Source organism: Alligator mississippiensis, chromosome 2 (assembly GCF_030867095.1).
Source record: "Alligator mississippiensis isolate rAllMis1 chromosome 2, rAllMis1, whole genome shotgun sequence".
Classification (NCBI taxonomy): domain Eukaryota; kingdom Metazoa; phylum Chordata; order Crocodylia; family Alligatoridae; genus Alligator; species Alligator mississippiensis.
The window spans coordinates 218,869,256-218,892,236 of NC_081825.1; the positions used below are offsets into that span (position 1 = coordinate 218,869,256).

Below are 22,981 nucleotides of genomic sequence, written 5' to 3' on the forward strand. Positions count from 1 at the left end.
GCAGTTAAAGTCTGCTATCAAATTCCCCTTTAATCTTTTTTGTTTGAAAGTTATACTGAAATGAGACTTAAGAGCAAAGTGGCACATTGTTCCTTTACCATCAGTGTGTCACAGGGCTAGTGGCTGACATTAATTTGCTGTAGTTGCCACGAATTGTCTATAGCAGGGGTAGCCAACCTGTGGCATGACTGTCTCTGTGTGGCACCCAGAAGATTAGGGAGGGCATGGTGGCTGATACAACTTGAAGCAGAAAACAAAGCAGCACATTGGGAAGGCAGCACAGGAAAGGAAGCAGAAGGTGAAGCAGCAGATTGGGCAGGGGAAGGAGATTGGAATGGCACTTGGGAAGGGTTTGGGGCTAATTTTGTGTCACTCCTGCCAAAAAGATTGGGACCCACTGGTCTGTACTCTACTGTCCTCTACTGGAAGGAATCAGCATTGGTAATTCCCCTTCCCTATCATTTGGTCCCTCCCCCTCTGGCCATCCTGTGGATGGTGCACTAAAGCAACACATGTTGAATGGTAAGTGCCCACGTATTTCAAAAACCTGTTGGGATCAGTTCATGTATGTTGCATTGAAGAAAATCTGCAGTTGGTTCCATAAGTTGGAAAGGGGTATCCAGTGCAACCCTTGTTGCCAAGCCATCATTTGTGCCCTACTGGTGCTATTGGGCTTACAGGGTGCATCTACTTACGTGCTTTAATGCGCATCAGTCTATTTTAATGCACATTAAAGTGTCACTAAGAAACCATGTTATGTAGTTAATGTGCATTAAGACAGGTTAATGCGCATTTTCCAACATCTCACTGTGCTTACACGCGTGCAGGGAGCCAGCATGTTGGAACATGAAATCCAGCACATTGGAGCAGACTCAATTAATAGAGTCTGTTGGAGCACATAAATTGATGTGCTGTGGCAGCCTCGTGCATCGTATGTTTTAGCGGCACAGCATGCTTCCGCACTGAGAAAATGGCAGCAGTGCGCTTTGAACTAAAACACTTTTGATGTGCTTTAGTTAAAGTGCACTGCTGCCATTTCTCAGTGCGGAGGCACTCTGCGCCACTGATGCGTGTGACGCACAGGCACTTTTAATTAGCACGGCTCGCCAATTAAAAGCGTGCTTGGCACTATGTCAGAAACACATGTAAAAATGCCCATAGATACTAAATTTAATGCACATGAACTAAAGCGCATTAATGCACGTATAGGCATGTCCACAATGCTTCCTTCAAAGCACAGGCTCTACATATGTGTGTGTGTTTAGAAACTAAGGGGCCTTTGTTACTAGCATAGTAAATCTTTTGGCTTTTGTATATCTGATCTTTCAGGAGGGCCAGAATTACACTTGACTTTACAGAACAGAGACTATGTAGCCCAGCCTCCTTGTTCTGTGTACCACAGGCACCAACATAATGTACCTGTTGAACAAAAATAAATGTCAAGTGGTTGATTAGAGAGCTTGGTCTGAAAATCCATTTCAATTGCCCTTGATAAAACAAAAGGGCTTCTAACAGAGGAGACATGGTAAGGGTCAAAGAGGCATAGGGTAACCCTGACTGCAAGAGCAACTAAGATCTTTCACTGTAATTTGTGGCAGAACCACCACTGACTTCAAAACAAGTGGGAGTAAGCTAGCAAAGTAATCATATTTGTATTGCTTTCTGGGAAAGGAGCAGGGAGTGCTTCTGGAAAATGAAGCCCAGAACTACTCAGAAAAGGCTTCTTAAGCAAGGAGTTAGAGGAAACAAGCTTAACAGATCCATTTTTGGGGGTTCTAGAAAATGAACTGTGATGGAGTCTCCTGTGGTTCAGTGGTAGAATTCTTGTCTGCTACACAGGAGACCTGGGTTCAATTCCCAGGTACTTATACAAATACAGCCATTTAGGCATCAAGTGTCTGGACCCATCCTAGATTCCATCTCAGTGGTCTCTAAGGATAGAAAGTCCTCCAAAAAAACTCCTGCCTAGGCATATGCATCAAATGTCTACGATGACCTCTCATATACACACCATGATTTGGAAGGATCAACAGCTGCCAAACCTCATTCAAGGAGGGGCAGGCTTTTTTCATACAAGGTGAGCCTGTATCTGTGGGATTCTTTTTTTTCTGGGAAAGTATCTGCATCTTGCTCCTCTAAGAAGGACTTGGCTGTAAATGGGAGAGGGAAGAGTTGTGCCACAGAGGAATGTTATTTAAGGGTGGAAAGAACAGGAAGCTTCCTCACCCTGCTCCTCTCTTTCTTTCCTACTGAGAAGCTGTTAGCTGAAATTCTGGCTGGGAGATATGATTTGAAGCAGGCTTTTTCTGTTTGGTTCAATCCAAGTGTCAGCTGGGTTTGATAGAGATAGTTAAATTCTGTATCTCCCACTGGATCAGTTTGCATAAATGTTTTCAATAGTATTTATTCATCGTAGCAGCATCTGTCTGAAGATCTTAAAGTACTTTATAAATACCAGTGCCTGCATCCTTAAAAACATCCCTGTGAGAGAAGTTAATTTGTTCCCATTTTCAGTTAGGGAAACTGAGACATAAAGATTTTTAGTTAATTTGCTAATGCCTGAGAGTAAGTTTGTGGCAGAACCAAGAATAGACTACTGACCTCCCAAGTATTAGCTATGTGCCTTCATCACAAAACCAACCATGCTTTTTAAGTTGTTACTGTTTCACTGGTGATACTGCCTCGCTCATATGAAATTTCATTTTCTAGATGCTTCAGTTAAAGTCATCGATCCACAAAATGTCCCTCTGAACCCAGTCTGCATTGCAGAAGTCACCAAATATGAAGGGCAGGAACAGTGTATTTCTGGTCTTTTCTTATTGGTTGCCTTTTGAGTCTGTGCCTATTATTGCTTTTGGAGACTAATCCTGAATAGCCCAAGCATAGGTGAGATGCATAGGAGCCTAAAATACCATTTGGGTTTGCGCTGGAAGCAGAATAGGCGTTGAGCTGGTAAGGAACAATCATGGTGCCTGGCAGAATGACCTCCTAGGCCAAGGGTGAAATTCTTCTTTCCAGTAGGAAAGAGTTGCTCTTAATGCCTCCAGGCCAGCACAGGCTTTGGAGGTGGAATTTTTAGCAGAATTCCTAAACAGGGCTGTTTCTAAGTGCAGAGTGTCAGATTTCTTATGCAAAGTAAAACATTAAACAGTTAATGGAACAAGAACTCAGATTAATTTGGAAGGGGCTCCAAGCCAACAGATTTGTATTTTCTGTTTGTCCCTTTTTCTGAGTCCTTAAGCCATCCAGTATTGGACTAGAATCAACTCTGATCCTCATTTGCACTTGACCAGTTGAACAGCTGACGCATTTATGATAACTTTTATGATGAGGTGACTATGCTGAGGGTTTTGTTTAGTTTGAAGCATGGCTACAAATAAGAAGAACAACTATGATCGTTAAGTTGAATTTAAAGCCTTGCAAGTACTTTGTGCATGCTAATTTAATTCTCACGTTATCCTTTTATGACATCAGTAGAGGTGAAACTCTCCCAGGTTTAAAGAGCCAAACTGAGGCAGAATTGCCAGAGATTGAACAATGTCAGTGACAAAGTAAGAAACAAATACCAAGAAATCTTCTGTTCCCTTCTTTAACCAGGGTGACAAACTGAAAAAAACAGTGTACAATTATCCAGTGACCAGAATTTGCATCTATTATTGCATTCTTGTAGGGCCGAATTCCACTGAATGAGTCAATCCAAAATGACTGCATGGAGGTCAGTGAAATTACTCTGAATTTACATTAGTTTAATGTATGATTTTGGATATGTCCGCATCATAATTTATTTAAACACTGTTATAAATGTTGAGTAGGTTTCTAAACCTGTATTCTTCTCAAGGGAAACCATTCTTCCAGTAATCTGAAAATTACATTTTTTAAGCCTCCTTGGGTACCAAGTATAGGGCATTGTAATTAGTATTGTATAGGGCATTACTGTTTTGGACTTGTTAAATCTAAGATAGAAAAGAAAATAAGACTCCTTTTCACCAAATGTACTGTTCAAATCCAAGACACTTATGTCTTGTGTCTCATCAGCTTTGTAAAAACTATGAGAGGTTGCTAGACTTAAAACCCTGGGATAGTTCAAGAACTTACTTGCCTAAGAGCAAGCAAGGGCTACCATCCCTTTAGCACCCTAACTACAAAGCTGTTTGCCCTTTTTTTCCCTCTTTCAAAGGAAGTGATTCGTTCTCTCTGTGGTGGGGGCAGTCTCTAATTTATTCCCACTAGCTTAATTTAATTGTTGAATCTTTTAATTATTTGCTAGGAGAAAAATGGTACTCATTAGAATAGTTTTCTATTTCAGGTTTCCTATTTCCTATTTCTGTTGCATTTCTCTAGTGATGTATAGGTACACACAGCTTTAAGTAATCAATTGGAATGGTTACACTGGGTTCTTGCATGAGAATGAAATCAGATAATCACGGGGAATTTTTCAATGCAATAGGTGCTGTGCAGGACATGGGAAAACAGCCATATTTTGGACACAAACTAACTGAGGTTCGAATAACTGCATTTCTACTGTGTGTGAAAATGCATAGTGTTAATGACCCTGAATTAATACTGGGGAATGGTGCCAGCTTTTTAGTCTTATTTTCCATGGGACATGCCTAGGAGAGGCAGTGAAACCTACTCAGTACCAGGCCAACATGCTTCTACCCTACCCCTAAGGGGGTCTGCCCTTAAGCCAGCAGGTCATGCCCTCCCATGCCCACATAGTGTGTTGACTGCTAATGGCAGTGGGATTTGCTGGTCCACTAAGAACTGAAATTACAAAACTCTTTTTAAAAAGGGCCCCCTGAAAAGCAATTAAATAGCTGGGAATAACTTTCTTTCACAGCTGAGCTGATACGGATTTGCATCAGCGATCCAGAGGTGAAAGGTGGTGCAGCTCATTGCCATTTTTCTTATGGAGCATAGCTTCATAAAGCAGAGTCCTTATATTGATGCTAAGCTCTTCACTCAGGAGTGGGGGCTATGACTGGGGAAGAAGGAAACTATTCTTAACTCTCTCATAAAGCAGTTGCTGTGTTACTGCTTTATACCCCAGTTGTATCAAGCTGTTTGAGCCTTCAGCATGGTCTTGCATGACAGAGGGGCATCATGGTGCTTTGGCCATTTTGCTGGAATGTCTGAATAGCCAAAAAAAGCCCTGGTGTAACAGAGTAGCTGGAGTTAGGGAGGGACTGGCAGAGAAGAGGTTAAGAAAATATTAGTGGCAGAAGCATAATGCAGCATCTGCACATGGTACACAATTAGTTTAGAGAGTTGGGGCTCTTGCATGGAAGATATCAAAGTTTGATTAGTCAAATACATCATCATTATTGTTGGATTGAGACCTGTGAGCATGAAGCAGCATAGACCTATTTTGCATGATTGCTATTGAAATTGTGGGGAAAGGAGGGAGGGAGTTTTGAGGCAGTATGTATAGCTTATTTCCAACTGCAGGGAGTCTTGACATGTCTGCTCCTTAACTGGTGTTTTGAAATACAGCTGCATCATCAGTAAAGTTTTCTTTGCTTCCTAATGGAAAATATCTGAGAAAGTATGAAGATGTCTCTGTTTTTTTAGAGAATTAGGTGGTGGGAGGAGTACAGAGGTATCTGTTTGTTCTAATGGGTGTGCTGTGTGTAGTAGCTATTCTTTACAGTCCAGTATCTTGGTGGGATGCACCAAGGTGGGGTAGAACAAAGAGTGAAATGCTGGAGGCATGGACCAACTGATTCAGGAATGGAGATCCAGCCAGTGAGTTTTCCTCCCTGGAGTTCCCTTTGTCAGATTTAGTGCATTGACTACAACAAGACAAACCATTTAGTACATGGAACTTAAAAATCCTCCGTTTGGGACCCTCCTGGTCCAGAGGCTTCCTAGCATGTGGCTCTGACTTCTCAAAAGCTTTTCTCTTTGACTTCCCAGCAGTGTGGTTTTTTTTTTGTATTTTTTTTTTTTAACAATTTTGGGATTGTCTTGAAGATCCTGAGCCAGTCCTTCTGTTCTCAGCCTTTGTTCTTTACTTCATCTTCTGTACCTCCCCTGCTGGTAATTAGCTCTGCTAACTGATCTCTTGGCTAATCAATTGCAGCATTAATTATGCAATACAAAGCATCTGTGCATCTGAGAAAGAGGTTCTGCTTTATTACTCTCCAGTTTCAATCATGTTTTGGGACCCTATAACCAAGCCGCAGGGTTTCATAATTTCTGTTTAACCAAGTATATATAATTATGTTTGTACACAGTGTATGCTGTGTCTGCCTCACTTCACACTGTAGATATTGTTCTTCTGTATGCTGAAAAATATAATGAAATAGATTAAACTTTTGGAAAATAATGCATTATGAGTTTCACTCTTTTTGTGCCCTAAAGCTAGTAATATGTTCTTCTGTTAATCAATGCTGCAGAACACTGCCTGTGAGCTGTCATTTCTACATTGAAATAAACAACCCAATTCTAAGGGAAATTGCTATTTTTAAAGTAGACAAAAAAAAAGTTAAAAACAAAGAGCAAGTTTGCTTTTAGGGTGTAAATTCCTACCCTGTGCAAAAGGGCAGCAGGAAACTACCAAAATAGGTCTCAGTTATGACTAGTGGGGTGCACAGACCTTGTGAAGTTCAGTATTAACCAGTGAATTAACATGAGGCTTCATGTTCTAGAGATCAATTTTTATGCTGTGGCCAGTAGCTATTCCCAAACTCAGGTGACCAGCCATTTTCTGATGATGTAGTTTTGAGAACTGGGCAGTGATTTTAGGGAACTACTAGTGGATAATTGTGGCCAGTGTAAGGTTCTGAAATGCATAGTTCAGTGGTTCATTTCTCTTGTGCTCTTTTTCAAATGCTCCAATCTCTATTTGAGCCTAGCTGATGTAGGTACAAATTAAGACTTGTGTTACTTCTGAGATTTCTCCATAGCAAATGTAGCTGGACAAGGGGGAATATTAACTTCCACCATACATAGGTATACTGGAAATTTCTGTTTATTGAATGGAGGTAATTGTACTTGATATAAGCATGGAAATCACGTGGGCTGCTGCTACTCAGGTAAACTGTTTTACTCTCCATGGGTCATAGCCATCTACTTAGATACCTGACTGAAGCAGGATTTTGGTGATATGGACGCTTGTGGAAGTGGGCCGAAGCAAACACCATAATCATCAAACGGTAGCAATTTGCTACTGCCTCTATCTAAACCTCCAACCTAGAAGTGAACGTTTCTAAATCCCACACACTTGCTTATCATAGGCATTTGAGAGTCTAAGGCTTTAAAAAGATGTTTGCTTTTTTTTTTTTAAGGTTCCTGAATAGTTTCTTGTGATTCTTAATTGGACTTAAATGGTTTTCTGCCATGAATGAAAACCCTGGTCCCATTGTTTTTTTCTCATCTTCAGTATAAATTGACTTAGTATCTTATGTTTCTTAACAACTTGTCAAAAGATCAGCATTAAAGTTGCAAAGACCAGCACTCAGGAGTTAGGAATAGCCAGCATTAAGGTTGCCTGTGCTCTGTTAGTATGGCGAGGGGAGGGGGTGCATGCACTAGGAGTTGTAACCGAGTAGAGTCATTGAGTCTTTTAACTGCTACAATCAAAGTTTCTGAAGCAGAAGCAGAATGAAGTTTCCCCAAAAGGCTTGTAAATTGGCCAAGGTTACATCTATGCTAAAATTCTACCAGTAAAATTTCTGCTGGCATACAGCTGCTGACATTGCCGGGTCACTAGGAATGTGTTTGCATTTGTCTGCCCTTGTTGTTGCAACACTTTCTCCCAGAAGCAGATTGTATCAGCAAAGGTTGTTCGGCACCACAGTAGACATCCCAGCGTTCTCTGCATCGCTTTCTTGCTGCGCTACTTTCTCAGAAGTTATTGTAGTGCATTGTGGGATATCAGCTATCCTCTTGGGGATATGCAGTGATTTTGCAATTAAGTTTCCACCATTGTTTTCATTCCAGTCTGTTATCTATTCTTCCTTGGGTTTCGATTCCTCTGCCATTTGGGTGTCAGGGGTGGGTGAATGAGCTGAATCGCCTGTTAGAGAGAGGGTGACTGGCTCTTTGGTATTTGTGGAACTACAGCTACCTCAGTGACTAATCACACAGCATTAAAAATGAGACAGCTTGAAGAGAAGGTAGTGAATGAAAGTTGGCGGAGACTGTAGCTATTTGCTGTCCAGCTTTACACAGTGGGTTAGGCTTTGGGGGGTTGGTGAAATGAGCAGTTAGTGGTGAGATTGGATTCTGATGTTAGTCTGGGACTGTCAGCCATAGGTGAAGAAATTTCAGATTCCTTAAGTTGAGTGCACCAGTCCAGTGGCATGAATATGAAAACTGTTTTGGTTGTGGGGAAAATGGGGTGAATGGGTGTAATTGGACTCAGAGAATGCCTGTAGACATTACAGTAATTACAGCGCATTGAAGCAGACTCGATTCATCTGCACTGATAACCTGTGCTAATAAGCACCCGTGGCATCTTGTGTATTCAGCATCCCCATGCTTCAAAATGGCAGCAGAGGCGTTTTAACTAAAGTTCGTTGAACAAGCTTTAGTTAAAGTGCCCCCACTGCCATTTTGAAGTGCAGGACACCAAATGTATGAGACTCTGCAGGTGCTTTAATTAGAGCGGCACTTGGATCTGCTTTAATTAAGTGCCCCACCCCTGGAGCATGTGTAAAGATGCCCAGGAAGCTTGCAGCCTTGGGTTGGGCTAGATCAGTAGGCAGTCCATTTGGTGTTGGAAAATGCATGGCGTCAGATAACTGTTATTCAGATGTGCAAGGCCATTATGTTGCATAGAACTGTGCCTCTGACCAGTTTGCAGAAAATGGTAAACACTTTCATTAAAATGAGCTTTCCTAACAATAGTGAGGTGATGAATGAGCTTCTGTCTTGATTCTTCCCCACCCATCCCTCCTGTTGGTGTTGAGTTCACAAACAAAGTAACCTGTGGTGATACCATCATGCATGGACCACAAAAGGCATTTTGTTGACACTTAACACTGGGTGATCGGAGACAGCTAACGACGCTCATATCTTAGGAATACTGTATGCAGGGACACTTTCTCTGCACTGGCACTTTCACGTCAGAGGTATTCCAATGCCAGCTGCAATTCTTGCTGCCCCCATTTGCCCTTTTGCTTTCTTGACTCATTAAACCACATACCAGACAGTAGAAAGAAAGGATTTGGCTGGAACCTCAGGGAAGTACTGGATGACCACCGAGGATAAGTTTGGCAGGTTAAAGGGCTGGTAGAGATGGTTTACAACTAGGCTGGATCTCAGTTGAGCCAAGTATTTCTATTATTTTTGTAGCATGTTGTATTTGCAGTGCCAAAGGGAAAACTCTGCCAGCAGGTTAGAGGGAGAAACTTGGAAGACTGCTAATTTAGGATAGCCGATACAAGAGCAATTACCAGAGTCTACTGAGGTTCTGAATAGCTGAAGGAGGCCTTAAGAGCATGCTCTGACCCTTTGCCCTAGCCAGGATAGTTTGCTGCACAGTGGTGTTCTGGGAGTGTGCAGTACACGGCCAGGTTATGAGTTGTTCTGAACTCTGAATCTGATGAGATGTATATTGATTTGGGACTATCTTATCTCTTTAATGTAAACCAAAGAAAATAAATCAGATTTTTCACAAAAACAGAAGCCCATTGCATCTTAATAACTAACAGCCTCTATTAGAAAGGAATACACAATGGGTTGACTGCTCTGGGCTGCAGCCCAAGTGTGCGTATATGTATTCATTCATAGCAGCCCTCCTTACTGTCTAGTGCAAATTTGTGCTACTGTTGCAACACATGCTGGCACTTTGAGGGTGGAGTGTGGGCTATATAGGTGTGCCTGTATAGCCCAAGGAATTGTCCATGTATCAGGGCTGTCTAAGGATAAGTCTCTGGATGTTTTGGTGCACTTCTCAGTGCATTTTGGTCCTTCTGCCTTTTCTCTAGCATGCAGTCTGTCTGTCCCCTAATTCCTTGGGCTTTGGACTTGAGACTCTTGAGCAGCTCCAAAGCATGTCTTCCCTTTTTGAGGGTTTTTTGTTTTTTTTGTTTTTTTTTATGTCGGTCAGTCCTTTGGGATGTGTGGGATGGGGAGGGAGTTTCTCAAGGATACCAAACCCAAGGTCATCAAAGCAGTCTAATATACAACCATTATTTACTTGTAACACTTTAAATATAAGGCAAAGTGCCAACTCAGATTTTTCCCCCAGGTAGGTTTGCCTAAAAAAGTCAGGTCTGTACATCATTATCAAGAGATACTTCTGAAAACCTTTACCAATGATGGGTGTGTGCTGGGGAAAGGGGAGGGGCAGGTGACTGTAGACTTAATTCGGTAAACTGCTGAACTTGCTACTGTCAGTAATGGTTCATAGATTCATAGATGTTTGGGTCGGAAGGGACTTCAGCAGATCGAGTCCAACCCCCTGCCCTGGGCAGGAAAGAACCCCAGCCCAGGTGCATGTCTAGCCACCTATTAAAGGCCCCCAATGTAGGGGAGAGCACCACCTCCCTTGGAAGCCCATTCCAGATTCTGGCAACCCTTACTATAAATAAGTTCTTCCTGATGTCTAACCTAAATCTGCTCTCCATCACTTTGTGGCCATTGTTCTGGTGCCCTGGTAAACAGAGCATCTCCTATTCCTTGCTGCCCTCTGCCCCCACAATGAATTTGTAGGCAGCCACAAGATCACCTCTCAGCCTTCTCTTGCGGAGGCTGAAGAGATCCAGTGGCCTCAATCTCTCCTTGTAGGGCTTTCCCTGCAGGCCCCTAACCATATTTCACAGTTTGAGTGGCCAAGGTCTGGAACGGGCTCCCAAGGGTGGTGGTGCTCTCCCCTATCCTGGAGGTCTTCAAGAGGAGGTTAGATAAGTATCTAGCTGGGGTCATCTAGACCCAGCACTCTTTCCTGCCTATGCAGGGGGTCGGACTCGATGATCTATTGAGGTCCCTTCTGACCCTAACATCTATGAATCTATATGAGTGGCCTTCCTCTGAACCCTCTTGAGCTTGTCCACATCCCTCTTAAAGTGCGGCACCCAAAACTGGATGGACACAGTACTCCAACTGTGGCCTGACCAGTGCCGCATAGAGGGGAAGTATCACCACCCTGGACCTGTTTGTCATGCACCTGCTAATGCATGATAAAGTGCGGTTAGCTTTACTGATTGCTTCGTCACATTGATGACTCATGTTCATCTTGGTGTCAGCAATGACTCTGAAGTCCTTTTCCGCTGCTGTACTTCTGAGAAGGTCCTCCCCTAGCCTGTAAGTGTGCTGGTGATTCCTTCTTCCTAGATGCAGCACCATGTACTTGTCCTTGTTGAACTGCATCCTATTCTGTTCCGCCCACTTTTCCAAACTGTCCAGATCTGCCTGGATTTGTTCCCTACCCTCTAGTGTGTTAACTTTACCCTGTAATTTGGTATCATCTGCGAATTTGGATAGAATGCTTTCCACACCTTCATCCAAGTCACTGATGAAGACATTGAACAACACAGGTCTAAGGACCGAGCCCTATGGGACTCCACTCCCCACATCTTTCCAGGTCAATACCGAGCTATCCACCACCACTCCCTGGGCGTGACCCCTAAGCCAATTTGCCACCCACCTGACCATGAAGGAGCAGGGCAGGAGCAGGGGCTGGGGTGAATGGGGTCCCAGCCAGGCCAGATGGTGGGCAGAGGCCTTGGGGTGCCACACCACCTGGCCCGGCCAGGGCCCCACTCACCCCAGCCCTGCTCCTGCCTATGCCCTGCTCTCTCCCTCACCACGGGGGCCTCAATCTGCTCCCCTCCATGTCCCCTTCCCTTCCCCCTGCTCCTTCCTCCATAGACTTAACTGCTGGGGGGAGTGTACACGTACACACTCAGCCCCCACAAATAATTTTTTCTCTCTCCACCTATGCAATGCCTGCCAGAGCCCCACTCCTTCCCTCACCATGGGGGCTTCAATCTGCGTGCCCCCTCCCCCCCCCCCGCCAAAAAAAACCCAGAAAAAAATATGAAGGGGCACATGAACTGAAACTTTGAGAACGAAGGGGTACACTTATTAAAAATGGTTGAAAACTCCTGATATACGTCATGGCTGTTCAGTTTATCAGGTTCTGGAAGACCTATCCTTTATGACAGTGCTAAAGGTCCTGGAGCTTGTTGCATTGCTATGAGAAAATCTTTTTCTGTAGAAGAAGAAACAAGCTGCCTTTCCTCTATGAATTTTTGGGCAATGATCAAATAATACCTGCTCAGAAGTTTTGGGTGTTTATACTCTAAGAGCTGATCTAATTAAAGCACCTGGAGCATCTCGTGTATTGGTGTCCCTGCACTTAAAAATAGTGGCGGGGCCACTTTAGATAAAGCTCATTCAATGAGCTTTAGATGAAGCTTATCAAGTGAGTTTTAGTTAAAGCACCCCCGTGCCATTTTTAAAAGCGGGGATGCTGATACAATACACGAGAGTCTGTTGGAGCACGGTAATTACCATGGTCCAGCAGATTCGATTAATCGAGTCCACTCTGACATGCTGTAATTACAGCACGTCGGAGTAGCCTTGCTGCTCATTGTCACAACCCAAAGTTGTGATTTTTTGTTTGTGTGTGTGCTTCGGCACCGCTAAATTATTTCCCGCCAATTTGTTGCTTTCTTTGCACGGTAGAGTTCTCTGCTGCAAGAGAGAACTCTGGTGCAACGGGGGTTTCCCGCCAGATTATAGCTTCTTTGCAGTGTGCATCTCTTTTGCATCGTAGTGATGCACGCTATAAAGAAGTTCCCGCCATTTGTTTTAGGATTCGCGCCACGTTACTGGCCAATTCCTAATATAGGCACACATGGCGGCTAGCGATTGGCTTACTAGCCGTACAAAAGGCTTGTGTGGTTTCTGCCCAAGTTGGAGGACTCTACGAACACCGGAGGAGGGAGGACGAGAGAGATTCTGTGTGAAGATCTCCAAGCGCTGCGGACCCAACGCGCCTCCCCTAAGCAGGCAATAGAGGCAATAGAACCGAGCCTACGGAGCTTTCGCTTCTCGCCTCTCCCCGTCGCCGAGCGTAATCCTAGACGTATCCCTTTCCTGTAACCGGACCCGCAGAGCCTAGCAAACTCCGGGGAAAACTTATCGGACCCGTGGAGCCTAAGTAACTCCGGGGAAACTTTTCGAACCCAACTTAACAGGACCCGCGGAGCCTAGCAAACTCCGTGGGAGCAATCGATTTGTCAGAGTCCTCCAACGAGGATTCAAGCGGGAGCTGTGCCTGGAAACCTGTCCAGCCTACACCAATACTATCTTTGGGTGTAAGTAAACAATCTTTTCAATCAACCATTACGCCTCTGTGACTAATTCTAACTCGCGTGCGCTAAACCGCCCCGCGGCTCTCTCCGGCCCCGCGTGCAACGAAGACGGGTCTGGTACGACCCCGGTTCACCCCCGGCTCGCCCATGGCGGCAAGAATGGGATCGGAATCACCACCGCACATGGCGATGAGGGCGGGATTGGGGCCCGGCCCGCACGCTCATGTATGTGCACACTTTAAGTACAGTTGTGCCAGAGGGCCAAAAAGGATGTCCAATCTAAAATAAACTGCAAATTCCACAGGTGGAGAAAAGTGCTGTGAGCCTGCCAAGCCATGCTGCTTTGAGCTAGCAGAAGTTTCAGCCAAACGTATCGGAGGCCTCTGCTAAAGATTATGTTTTGGAAGGTTTGTTTTGGTTGCTTTAAAATATTGTGTTCTTGTTTAATCTATTACAAATAGTGCACAGTCTTGAAATGAAAGAATCAGCTACTCATTAATGAAGATGCTTGGCATGTCTACATGGGCAGTTAACGTGCCTGAATTTTCTGCGCGGAACATTCAGGTTCATTAAAGCATTCCCTGGTGCACATCTACACATGAACTCCCATCAGGAGCAAATTGGAGCTCAAGGCTCCCCCAGGTGCCAGCCCCAAGCTGGCAGAGGGTGTTTGGGTTTAGCCCCAAGCTCTGGAGGGCTGAGGGGTGGCGTGGAGGAGCTGTCTTGGATTGGTGTGCATCCCCAGCCGGGGGGTGATCGGGCTTGCCCTTAGTTGGCGGGGCCAACTCTCGCACCCATGTGGAGATCAGGATGAGTCCCAATGTCCACATGGCTGGGAGGCAGCTGCCCAGTAGCTGGGACAGCTCTCTGCCGCATGAAAATTGGGATGGTTTAATACTGGTATCTACAGTACCTGTATCTACAGGTACTAGAAAACAGCGCATTATGCTAATATACTGCACAGTAATTGCTGCACATGTGTAGTCACTGACACTTGAATGCAAATTAGATTTGTTTAATGTACTGTAAAGTGTCTCATGTAGATGCACCCAGTAAGTCTACATGAGCCCCCTTTTCTCTTCGGTTGGTTCTGCCCCAGGTTCAGTGGTGTTTCAAAGTGCTTTTGGCAGTCTGTGAAATCTGTATTTCCCCACATCCCCATCCACAGGTGACTCTGTTGCCATATATGCAGTGGAAGACATTCCATAACTATTTCACAATGTCCTCTAGTTTTTCAGTTTTGATGGTAGGATTCCTGCATGGTGTCTAGTTCCATATGGTTGCAGCAGCTCTGTGGCTTTGGCCTCCTTTGTCATCTGTGTAGGACTGCTAAAATTTCATCCCCTTTTGTTGGCGTTGGACCTTGGGCTCCAGGTCATGCATATCATTTGCAAAGGGCAGACTGACACATTTTACTCCCAGGTGAATTCTGCAACTATGCTTGCGCTCTTCTTTCCACCCCTTACAGGTAGAGGAAATCCATTTGGTCCTTTTAGAGCCAGGCAACAATGTGTTTCATGGTAGTTTTGTTGGTGGCATTTCCTGCAGGCTAATGAAGGTATGGTAGGAAGCAAGGTGTTTCCCAAATAAGGTCTTAAAGTAAGAGAGATGGGTTTTCCTTACTTTAAGAGAAGCAGCAGAGATCAGAAATTCTGCCTGCTGTGGTGGTACTTTCAGTGGTCTTTGAAATCTGTAGCTGAGGTGGTTTGAAAAAAAAAAAAAAGGAGTATGAACTTTTCTCAGACCCTAAGGCTATTCAATTACATTGATAAAATCCATGAAACCACAAGCTCTGTGTTTACAAGTTTTATCTGTAGAAGGAGTTCTGAAGTCTTTCAAATATTTTGCAGTTGGGAGGGTTTTTTTTCCACTGCCAAAGTTAGTGTGTGTTAAATGTGGTGGTAACTCCAGGATAATTTATTACCTGTTTTCTTCAAAGCAATGGCCCATTATTTCTGAGTGGACCTTGGATTCACTTCAGAAAATATGGTAGTTTGGTGGATATGTAAAATTCACTGATAGATCTCATTTAACGCTTCCTAATCTGAACTGAGACTGTCTTATACGATGAAGAGAGAGTTTGAGAGGAACTGCAGACTTTGTTTTGAAGGGTATTAAATCAAGTAAGAGGTATTGTGTGACTTCTCTTAAAACAGTTTATATTACAGTATCTGCTGAACAACATAGGAAAGAGGCTTCAGTGCATCTGTACTTGCTTCAGCTCTACAAGAGAGAATCTCCTGCAAATTTAATACTGAAGTCTCAGAGCCAAAGCAGCCATCACCCTTCTTAACGGCTATCACTTTTCTGTTTCTGTTGCCATCCCTTGTGCGTCCTTTTGATCTCTCCCATACCACTGCTTCATCATACTCTCATTAAACTTTGCCAGTCTGTGCCATGCAGGCTCATTCTGGCACTGTTTGAAGTCCAGTTCAAGGGGCCTTATCAAAATCTATGTGATGCAAAAATGGGAGATTTTTTCAGCTACCCAAACATGCACACATAAAAGCCAGCTTTGTGAAAGGGCACTGCCATGAACATCAGGGCTTTGTGGGGTATCTTGCATGATTTAAGTTTTGGTGATATGGCATGCATAATCTCTACGTACAGGTAATGTCAAGGTGCATTTAGCCTTATCGCCCTTCTGTTCACATGTATAGTGGTATTGGATATAAAATGTATTTCTTATGTGCTATAATAGGGCCAGGATTGCACAATATGAGAATGACTTTCAAGTAGTAAACTATGCGTTTCTTTGACCTGTAAGAAGAACCCCGAGCCTAAGTGTTTGAGGAGCAGTAAGGGGAGGAGCAGTTATGCCTTGAAATTAGCATTTGACTTGAGTTGTTTTCTCCTGTCCCACATGGATGTGCTCTCAGGCACAGGAGCCAGACTTTACCTGACAATGGCTAATCAAACTATTTGGGGGAAGGAGATTTCTTCCCATGGGGGGGAAATTATCTGTGAGCATCTTTAGGATTAGTAGTCTCCATGTCTGAAATTATGCACATATTCTACTTTTAATTAGATGAGGAAAGGTGTTACTCTATCAGACATGCACCTTGGTGGAGGGTGGGGGACAGAGAGTTATATGCATAGAGTTGGCCTCCCGAGAATCAAAGAGTCGATATATATGAATAGCTACATAAACAACTATATTTAAGCCTGCCTTGAGAGCATGGTTGGGTCTTCAGTTTTTCCTGGATATAGGGAAATGCTGGAGTCCCCCAGCTCATGAGCTTGGTGGAGACTGCATTCTTGGATTAAAAATGTAGAGCAAGAACGGGTTAGTGTTCTGATATTTTCTTTTGTTTGTTTATTATTATACTTCTGTCTGTATCTCAACATATGGTTACTGATTTCTTACACTTGTTCCTGTTTTATAATACAGGAAGATTTTGGTTATCTTTTTATATCCCACTTTTTGTCAGTGATTCCAGTGATTTTAACCATACAGGCCTGCCCATTCTAAGAAAAGTAAGGGGGTCCATCTTTTCATAAAACTTGACTGGTCAAGGGTCACGCCACTAGCTGGCAGAATCCCCTCTACTAAGGGCTGGTGAGGCCTGAGACAGACAGGTAGGGCTGAGGCATATCGGGCCAAGGAGTTGGCTCCTGGTACATCTCAGTTTATTCTTAGCGTTCAAGCAGCAGTCAGTAGAGATGGGTTTGGGGCAGAAGGGCGCCACAGAGGTGTGGAAGTACCTTGGGAATGTCCCAGAGACGCACCTGGCATGCATCTGGGACTGGGGACTGTTACAAGCACTGTAAGATCAATGACTGGCTGTAATTTGGAGGAAGCCTTTCAAAAGGAACCAGAATGCTGGGATACAGGTGTAAGGACATATTAGCTGCAGGCTAATTCTAAATAGCTTAAGAGAAGGGAATCAAGGAATTTGAACATGTGTTGTTCATCTACCCTATTGGATCCCTGAGATAGGCTCTGGGGAATGGGTTATCCATGGTTGCGTTATCCAGACCTCTTGCATTGAACAAAAGTGATGGAGACCTGTGTTTTTGCAGCGTGGGGCTCTGAGTTCTTTGTTTGCTTTTGCCATGATAAAAGTGGCCTTGCTGTGCTGCAAAGCAACAAACAAAAAGATCCAGATTATGGAGTGGTTGTGTTTAAATCTTGTTTGCTCATGGTGTTTTGATGCTCCTGTTTTTATTCCTTATTATTTACTGTGTTGGTGCTCTTAAACTGACATAGTCACTGTCATGAAGAACTTATGATCCAAGAAAAGCCAAATACCAGAGGAGAAAGGAAGACAGTTCATGCAGTCCCTGTTTTCCTGTTGCAGAAAAAAAAGTTGCAGTCTTCCTAATATTTATTTAATAAAGTCAAATACTTAAAAACTAAAAATGTTAGAATTCAGAAAGTTGCCAGTGTAACTTCTAATGTGTATGTGCATGGATGCTGAATTAACAATGTTAATTCTAGCATTTTTGAATGCTTAATTTCTAAGCTTAATGTTCGTGTGTGTGTGTGTGTCTGAGTGTGTAAGTGCAAACTGAAAAAACAGAAATGTCTTAAGTGGAACTATGGTGGCACCCACGTGTGCCATGGAACCTTTAGGGCTGCTCCACTGACGGCATCCAAGCAAACCAACTGATAGCAGTAGTAGGTTGTCATCTTCCATGTGGACCAGAACTAGAAAGAGACTGAGCATACACAATCATTAGTTGGTTTTCACGTAGATGCGTTTGACTTCAAAGGAACTTTGGGGTCCCATCCAGGTCCTGGATGGGAGTGTGCACTAGTATCCCCAGTTTCTTTGCCCTGTCAGTCACAGGACCCAATTGCCTGGCACTTCAGCTAATCTTTCTTCTTTTCCCACTGTTCCGGCCTCTTGTCTTGCTCCTCCCACATGGTTTTACCAATTGCTTTTCAGTCCCAGACTTTCTTCACAGGCTCTTCATTAAATCTGGGAGTTCCTCCCTTCCCCTGATTCCTAATCCTCTTTTCTTTGTGTAGCAAATTCCTTTCTCCCTCTACACCTCAATTTCTAATCCCAGTTTCCCTCCCCTACTGCCAGGCTCTTCTTTCCAGTCTATGACCCTATGCCTAGCTCTTGTTTCCTATGCATTTAAAATAGGTATCTTCTTCAACTAGGCTTCTTGAGCCTGGCAGGAAGAGCATTAAAAATCAGTAACATAATTAGGGAGTGGAGGGGTGGAGGAATTGGAAACTGAGACATCAGCTCTTCTTTTGTGTCTTAGGGACAGCGGCAGGGGGACCCTGCAGCCATCACAGCTATATGCATCATAGCTGCCAGTTACCCTGCTTACACCTCTCTTACGAACCCAGGAGAAAGGAGCCCCCGATTTACGTTCTCATTTTAAGTACCTAGACCCATCGCAGACTGTAATAGACCATACTTTCAGGGAAAATCTTAGGCTGTGGCTGCAAAGCTCTTACCAGTGCACCCACCTCTGCATCTGGCCTGCTGGGCGAGCGTGCAAGTTACTTCTATCCTTGTGTCTCCATTTTCTGCCTGTGTAATAGGTAAATGGTGATGACTGCCTTCTGTAAAGAGCTTTGGCGATCTTGTATACTAATTGTGAGTTTTTTTCCACCCAAAGATGGGAAATTCATGTGAATTTCCAAGGGGATAGCAGAGGGCATTCTCCTGGATGCTGTGAGGGCATGGTCCGGCCCTCCTGCTAAATTTTGAGTCTGTGGTCAAACCCTAGGTCTTTTAGAATCCTCCTAAGAAAAGGTCACCAGAACCTTTTAACAGGGCAAAAATATTTGGGTTGACCAAAAGATTCAGGTTGAGGCATGGAAACATATAGTTCAGCCAGACGGTTTGGCAGCATCATAAGCCACTGGAAAACTAGTCTTACAGTGGAGAGATCACTGACAGCCTTAATACCGGTTGATGCTATCACCTCACCTCTAATAATAGCTCCTTTTGTGATGGAAATGTTTTGGTCTCCTGTAAACCGTTCCTAATTCCTGCTGTTTTTGTTTGTATTTCAGCAAAAGCCAAATCTAGATGTGGGGCCACATTCTTCCCCTGTGCTAGTGGTATCCATTGCATCATTGGCCGCTTCCAGTGCAATGGCTTTGAGGACTGTCCAGATGGCAGCGATGAGGAAAACTGCAGTAAGTGCCAAGTCTGTCTGGAAACAGAGAAACATCTTTTTCTTTCAGCAAATCGATATAACATGGGAAGGAAACGCTGTTGAGCCCTAGTCCTGAGTCAGATGCACACTCCCTATTATTTACTACCCAGCTTGTCTTGTGCTTTTCACTTTGTAAATGACAAGACACCTCGGTAGTAAGCAGATATTTATAGTGTTAATAACAGTAAGGAATCTGCCACAGCAGGGAGTGAAAACTTCAGCACTTCTTAAAAGAGCTTCTCTTTCTCTCTCTGTCTTTTAAAAACTAACTGACTTATCTTGGCCACAGGTCCTGCTTTTAGAAAGTCTGTTTATTCTCTGTTTCTAAAATGGCATTTGCAAAAAGGTGAGCCATAACTCCACAATGGCCCCAAAGCACCCCTCATTACCCTTTTTGCATTGCCCCTGTGACTTCAGATACTCCCCCAGCTCCACTCTGTCCCCTGTTAGCCACACATCCTCATGCTCAACTCCACCCCAAACCCATCAGACCCTGCCATCCACTTTACATCCCGCTGCATCCTACCCTGCCCCTTCACTGCCCCCATGAATCCATTGCACCCTGCACAGACTTATCCTGATTATGTCCCAGTCCCCCCAACCCTGCGCTATCCCTCATGCTTCACTGAGCCTTCCCCTGACCCTTTGAGCATTCAACCCTCACTGCAGCCCTCCCAACCCCCCTTGCACTCTTATTTCACCCTCACAGACCCCACCGCCTCCTTTAGCTGCAAACCCCATCTGTCCCTCACTTCCACCCCATAATAACCCAGCCCCTCCCTATTCCACACCTCTACCTCACAGGCCCTTTCCCCCCACCAAATCCCTGTTGCCCATGGACCCCTGCCCCCCATTCAGATCTTCAGAGCCCCTTCCCTTAAACCCCTCCGAAACAGTCCCCCTCACATCTCACAGCCCCCAACCATGGAGCAGGTAGGGGCAGGGCTGTAACTACTGCCCTGCTCCCCCACTTCCTCACAACTTGCCCATAGCTGGCCTCCATTGCTCTCTACCCTCAATTTACAGAAATAAACAGGATTGAGGGAGGATTTGCTCTAGTCATTGGCCGTGCTTTTACCTGGGAGACAAACCACTCTTATCCACCATTCCCCATTTTATGCTGCCATGATTGTGCTGCTGGCTCAGCCTTCTATATCCTCTGTAAAGGGTCACTGAAAAAACTTACCTCTTTGCCTCATCTTTGCAACGCCTCCTGTCTCTGAATGCTGCCCCACTGCAGAACTAGGCCTGCTTCTAGCTATTCCCTTCCCCCTCCTGTTTCTGATTTATTGCAGATTTCTATTCCCTAGAAACAAAGCCATTCAGCACAGGTTCCTAGGTAGAAGCACAACTTTATTGGACATGCTGGGGGCTGAGCACAGACACATTACCAGGGGTAAATAACAGACAGGATAATTGTCAAAGAAAGCCTAGCTTAATTAGAGGTAGATCAAGGGGTGCTAACAATGAAGAGGTTAGCAGGAATCAAGCATTGCTATAAATTCAGTTGACTTCCTCAGCTCTCCTTGAACAGAAATGCAGCTGTCTGCCCTGGGCAGTTGGTTTTACAGCGGAGCAGGAATCAAAGGGGTGAGGGGGTGCAAATGAATCCCAAACCTCCACCCTCAGATCTGCCTCTACTGTTTAGCCTTTTATTATTGGTGGCAACAGAAGATAGTAGGGTCCAGCTGGACATTCAGATCCCAGAATCTGGCTGTTGAAAAAGCAGCACTTTTTTCATGTGACTTCTAACAAGACAATTCCCCTCTCTCTGTTACTTAAATGTCACTTAAAACTTTCTAATGGGAATTCTGTTGCAGACAGGCATTGTAAGGCTCTTGTACGCAGAGGCGAATCTCACCCAGATTGGGCAAATTTGAGCAGCTGAAAAAAATTAACTTTTGCTTTGCTATGTCATCTTTTTGTTTTAGGAAGAAAAAGTTGACTTATTTGAGCAATAAATATACTTAGACACCTTGGTATATCCTAGTTTACAAAATTAAAAATTGTTGAGGTGAAGAGCATATTTTGCTTAACTTCTTGTAAAGAGGATAACATTTTTTCCTAACCTGAAGATGCTTGATGATGCACTGGCTTGAGTCATTCTCCTGGTGGGTAGTTTGCAGAGAAGTCAAGGTAGAAAGTTTGAGTTTCAAATACTTTTAGTAAGAACTTTGCACATGGCTGGATAGATCTGTTTGTATGTATAACTACTGCTGGGGTTTATCGTAGCAATAAAAAAAGGTCATGTTCAGTATGTTCGGTGGCTCTGCTGCTCTTAGCAGAGCTTAGTAAATACCCTGACGTGCTGTGGGTCTGTAGGTGGTAGCTTGCAATAAATACTCTCTTGCTAGAGTGAGCTGGATTTTTTTTTCCCTTAATTACATGTAAAGGTCAAATGGAGGACAACAGACACCAGCTTTCTCAGATAACAAAAGGGTGATGCATCACTGTCTGCTGCTTGGAGGACATGTCCTCCTTGTCTTTATACTTCCTTCCCACACCCCTTGAGGTCTCTATGGTAGCACAGATGTCTCTGATCTTTCTTTAAGATGCCATCTGTTGATGACTTGTAATGCCCATTTGGCATCCTGGAAGGTTTTGAATAGGTATATGGCACCCCTGCTGAGAGGATGAAGTTAGATAAAGAGGATTAAAGGGCATGGAAATGATTGTGTTCTTTGGGTTACTTTTGGAACAAATGGCACCAGAAGGAGCTTTGGACAAATGTGCCTAGAACAGGGGTGGGCAAAATACAGCCTGCAGGTTGTATATGGTCCACTAGGCACTTTAGTCTGGCCCGCAGCACCCCACAACAAATTGTACCCCGCCCAGCTGTTCTGCCCATGGGGGTGGGAGCGAGGCGCCTACATCTGCCCTCAACATACCCTATTATGCCTTGCTCCCACCCTTATGCGTGTCCCTCTAGCACTGGGTGGGGCTGCTGCTGCAGGCTTCTCTGCTCCCTCTGGGCAGCAGGTAGGGAAGTACAGGGGAGGTGGGGTTGCTATGTGCAGCATTGGCCAGAGCCAAGCACCAGTGCCCCTACCTGATGCTGTACCATGGGGGGAGTGTGTGTGTTGGGGGGGTCCGCACACCTCTCCTACCCTCCCACACCATAAATGCCACGCATGCGCGCGCACACCAGTGTTGTCTGCCTTGACTGCAGGAGAGGACAGCGTGTTCCAGAGCCACACCCACACCCCACAAACACCACACAACCCCCCAACATACCGTATGGCCCCACATACCTGCATGTCCTCACAAATTCCCCCCACAGCACCACACATACACACACACACACACACACACTCTCTCTCTCTCTCTCTCTAAAAGACTAAGAATTTATTTTTGAGCTATTATGCAATCACCTCTATATACAGTACACAAACACAAATCATGACATATTTTTTTGGTAATAAAATTTAAATACGTGACAGTAGGTGTTTGACTTTTAGTGTATGATTTGTTTTTTTGTGGATCTAAGATGGCAACCCCTCCCCCCCCCCCCCCGGAGCATTTCTGTGGGGGAATGGGAGGGACTTCCAGTGGCAAAGGTCAAGGGTTAGGGAATGAGACTT

The 22,981-nt window shown here is 44.4% G+C and overlaps 1 protein-coding gene across 3 annotated transcripts in view; it reads left to right on the forward strand.

Moving 5' to 3' along the window:
* Positions 1-22,981, forward strand: part of LDLRAD3 (low density lipoprotein receptor class A domain containing 3) — a 225,533-nt gene that overhangs the window by 90,989 nt on the left and 111,563 nt on the right. For all 3 annotated transcript variants that reach the window (XM_019477198.2, XM_014602180.3, XM_014602181.3), the window contains exon 3: positions 19,255-19,380. In XM_019477198.2, coding sequence (XP_019332743.1) covers positions 19,255-19,380 — 126 coding nt within the window. The remainder of the gene's footprint in view (positions 1-19,254; positions 19,381-22,981) is intronic.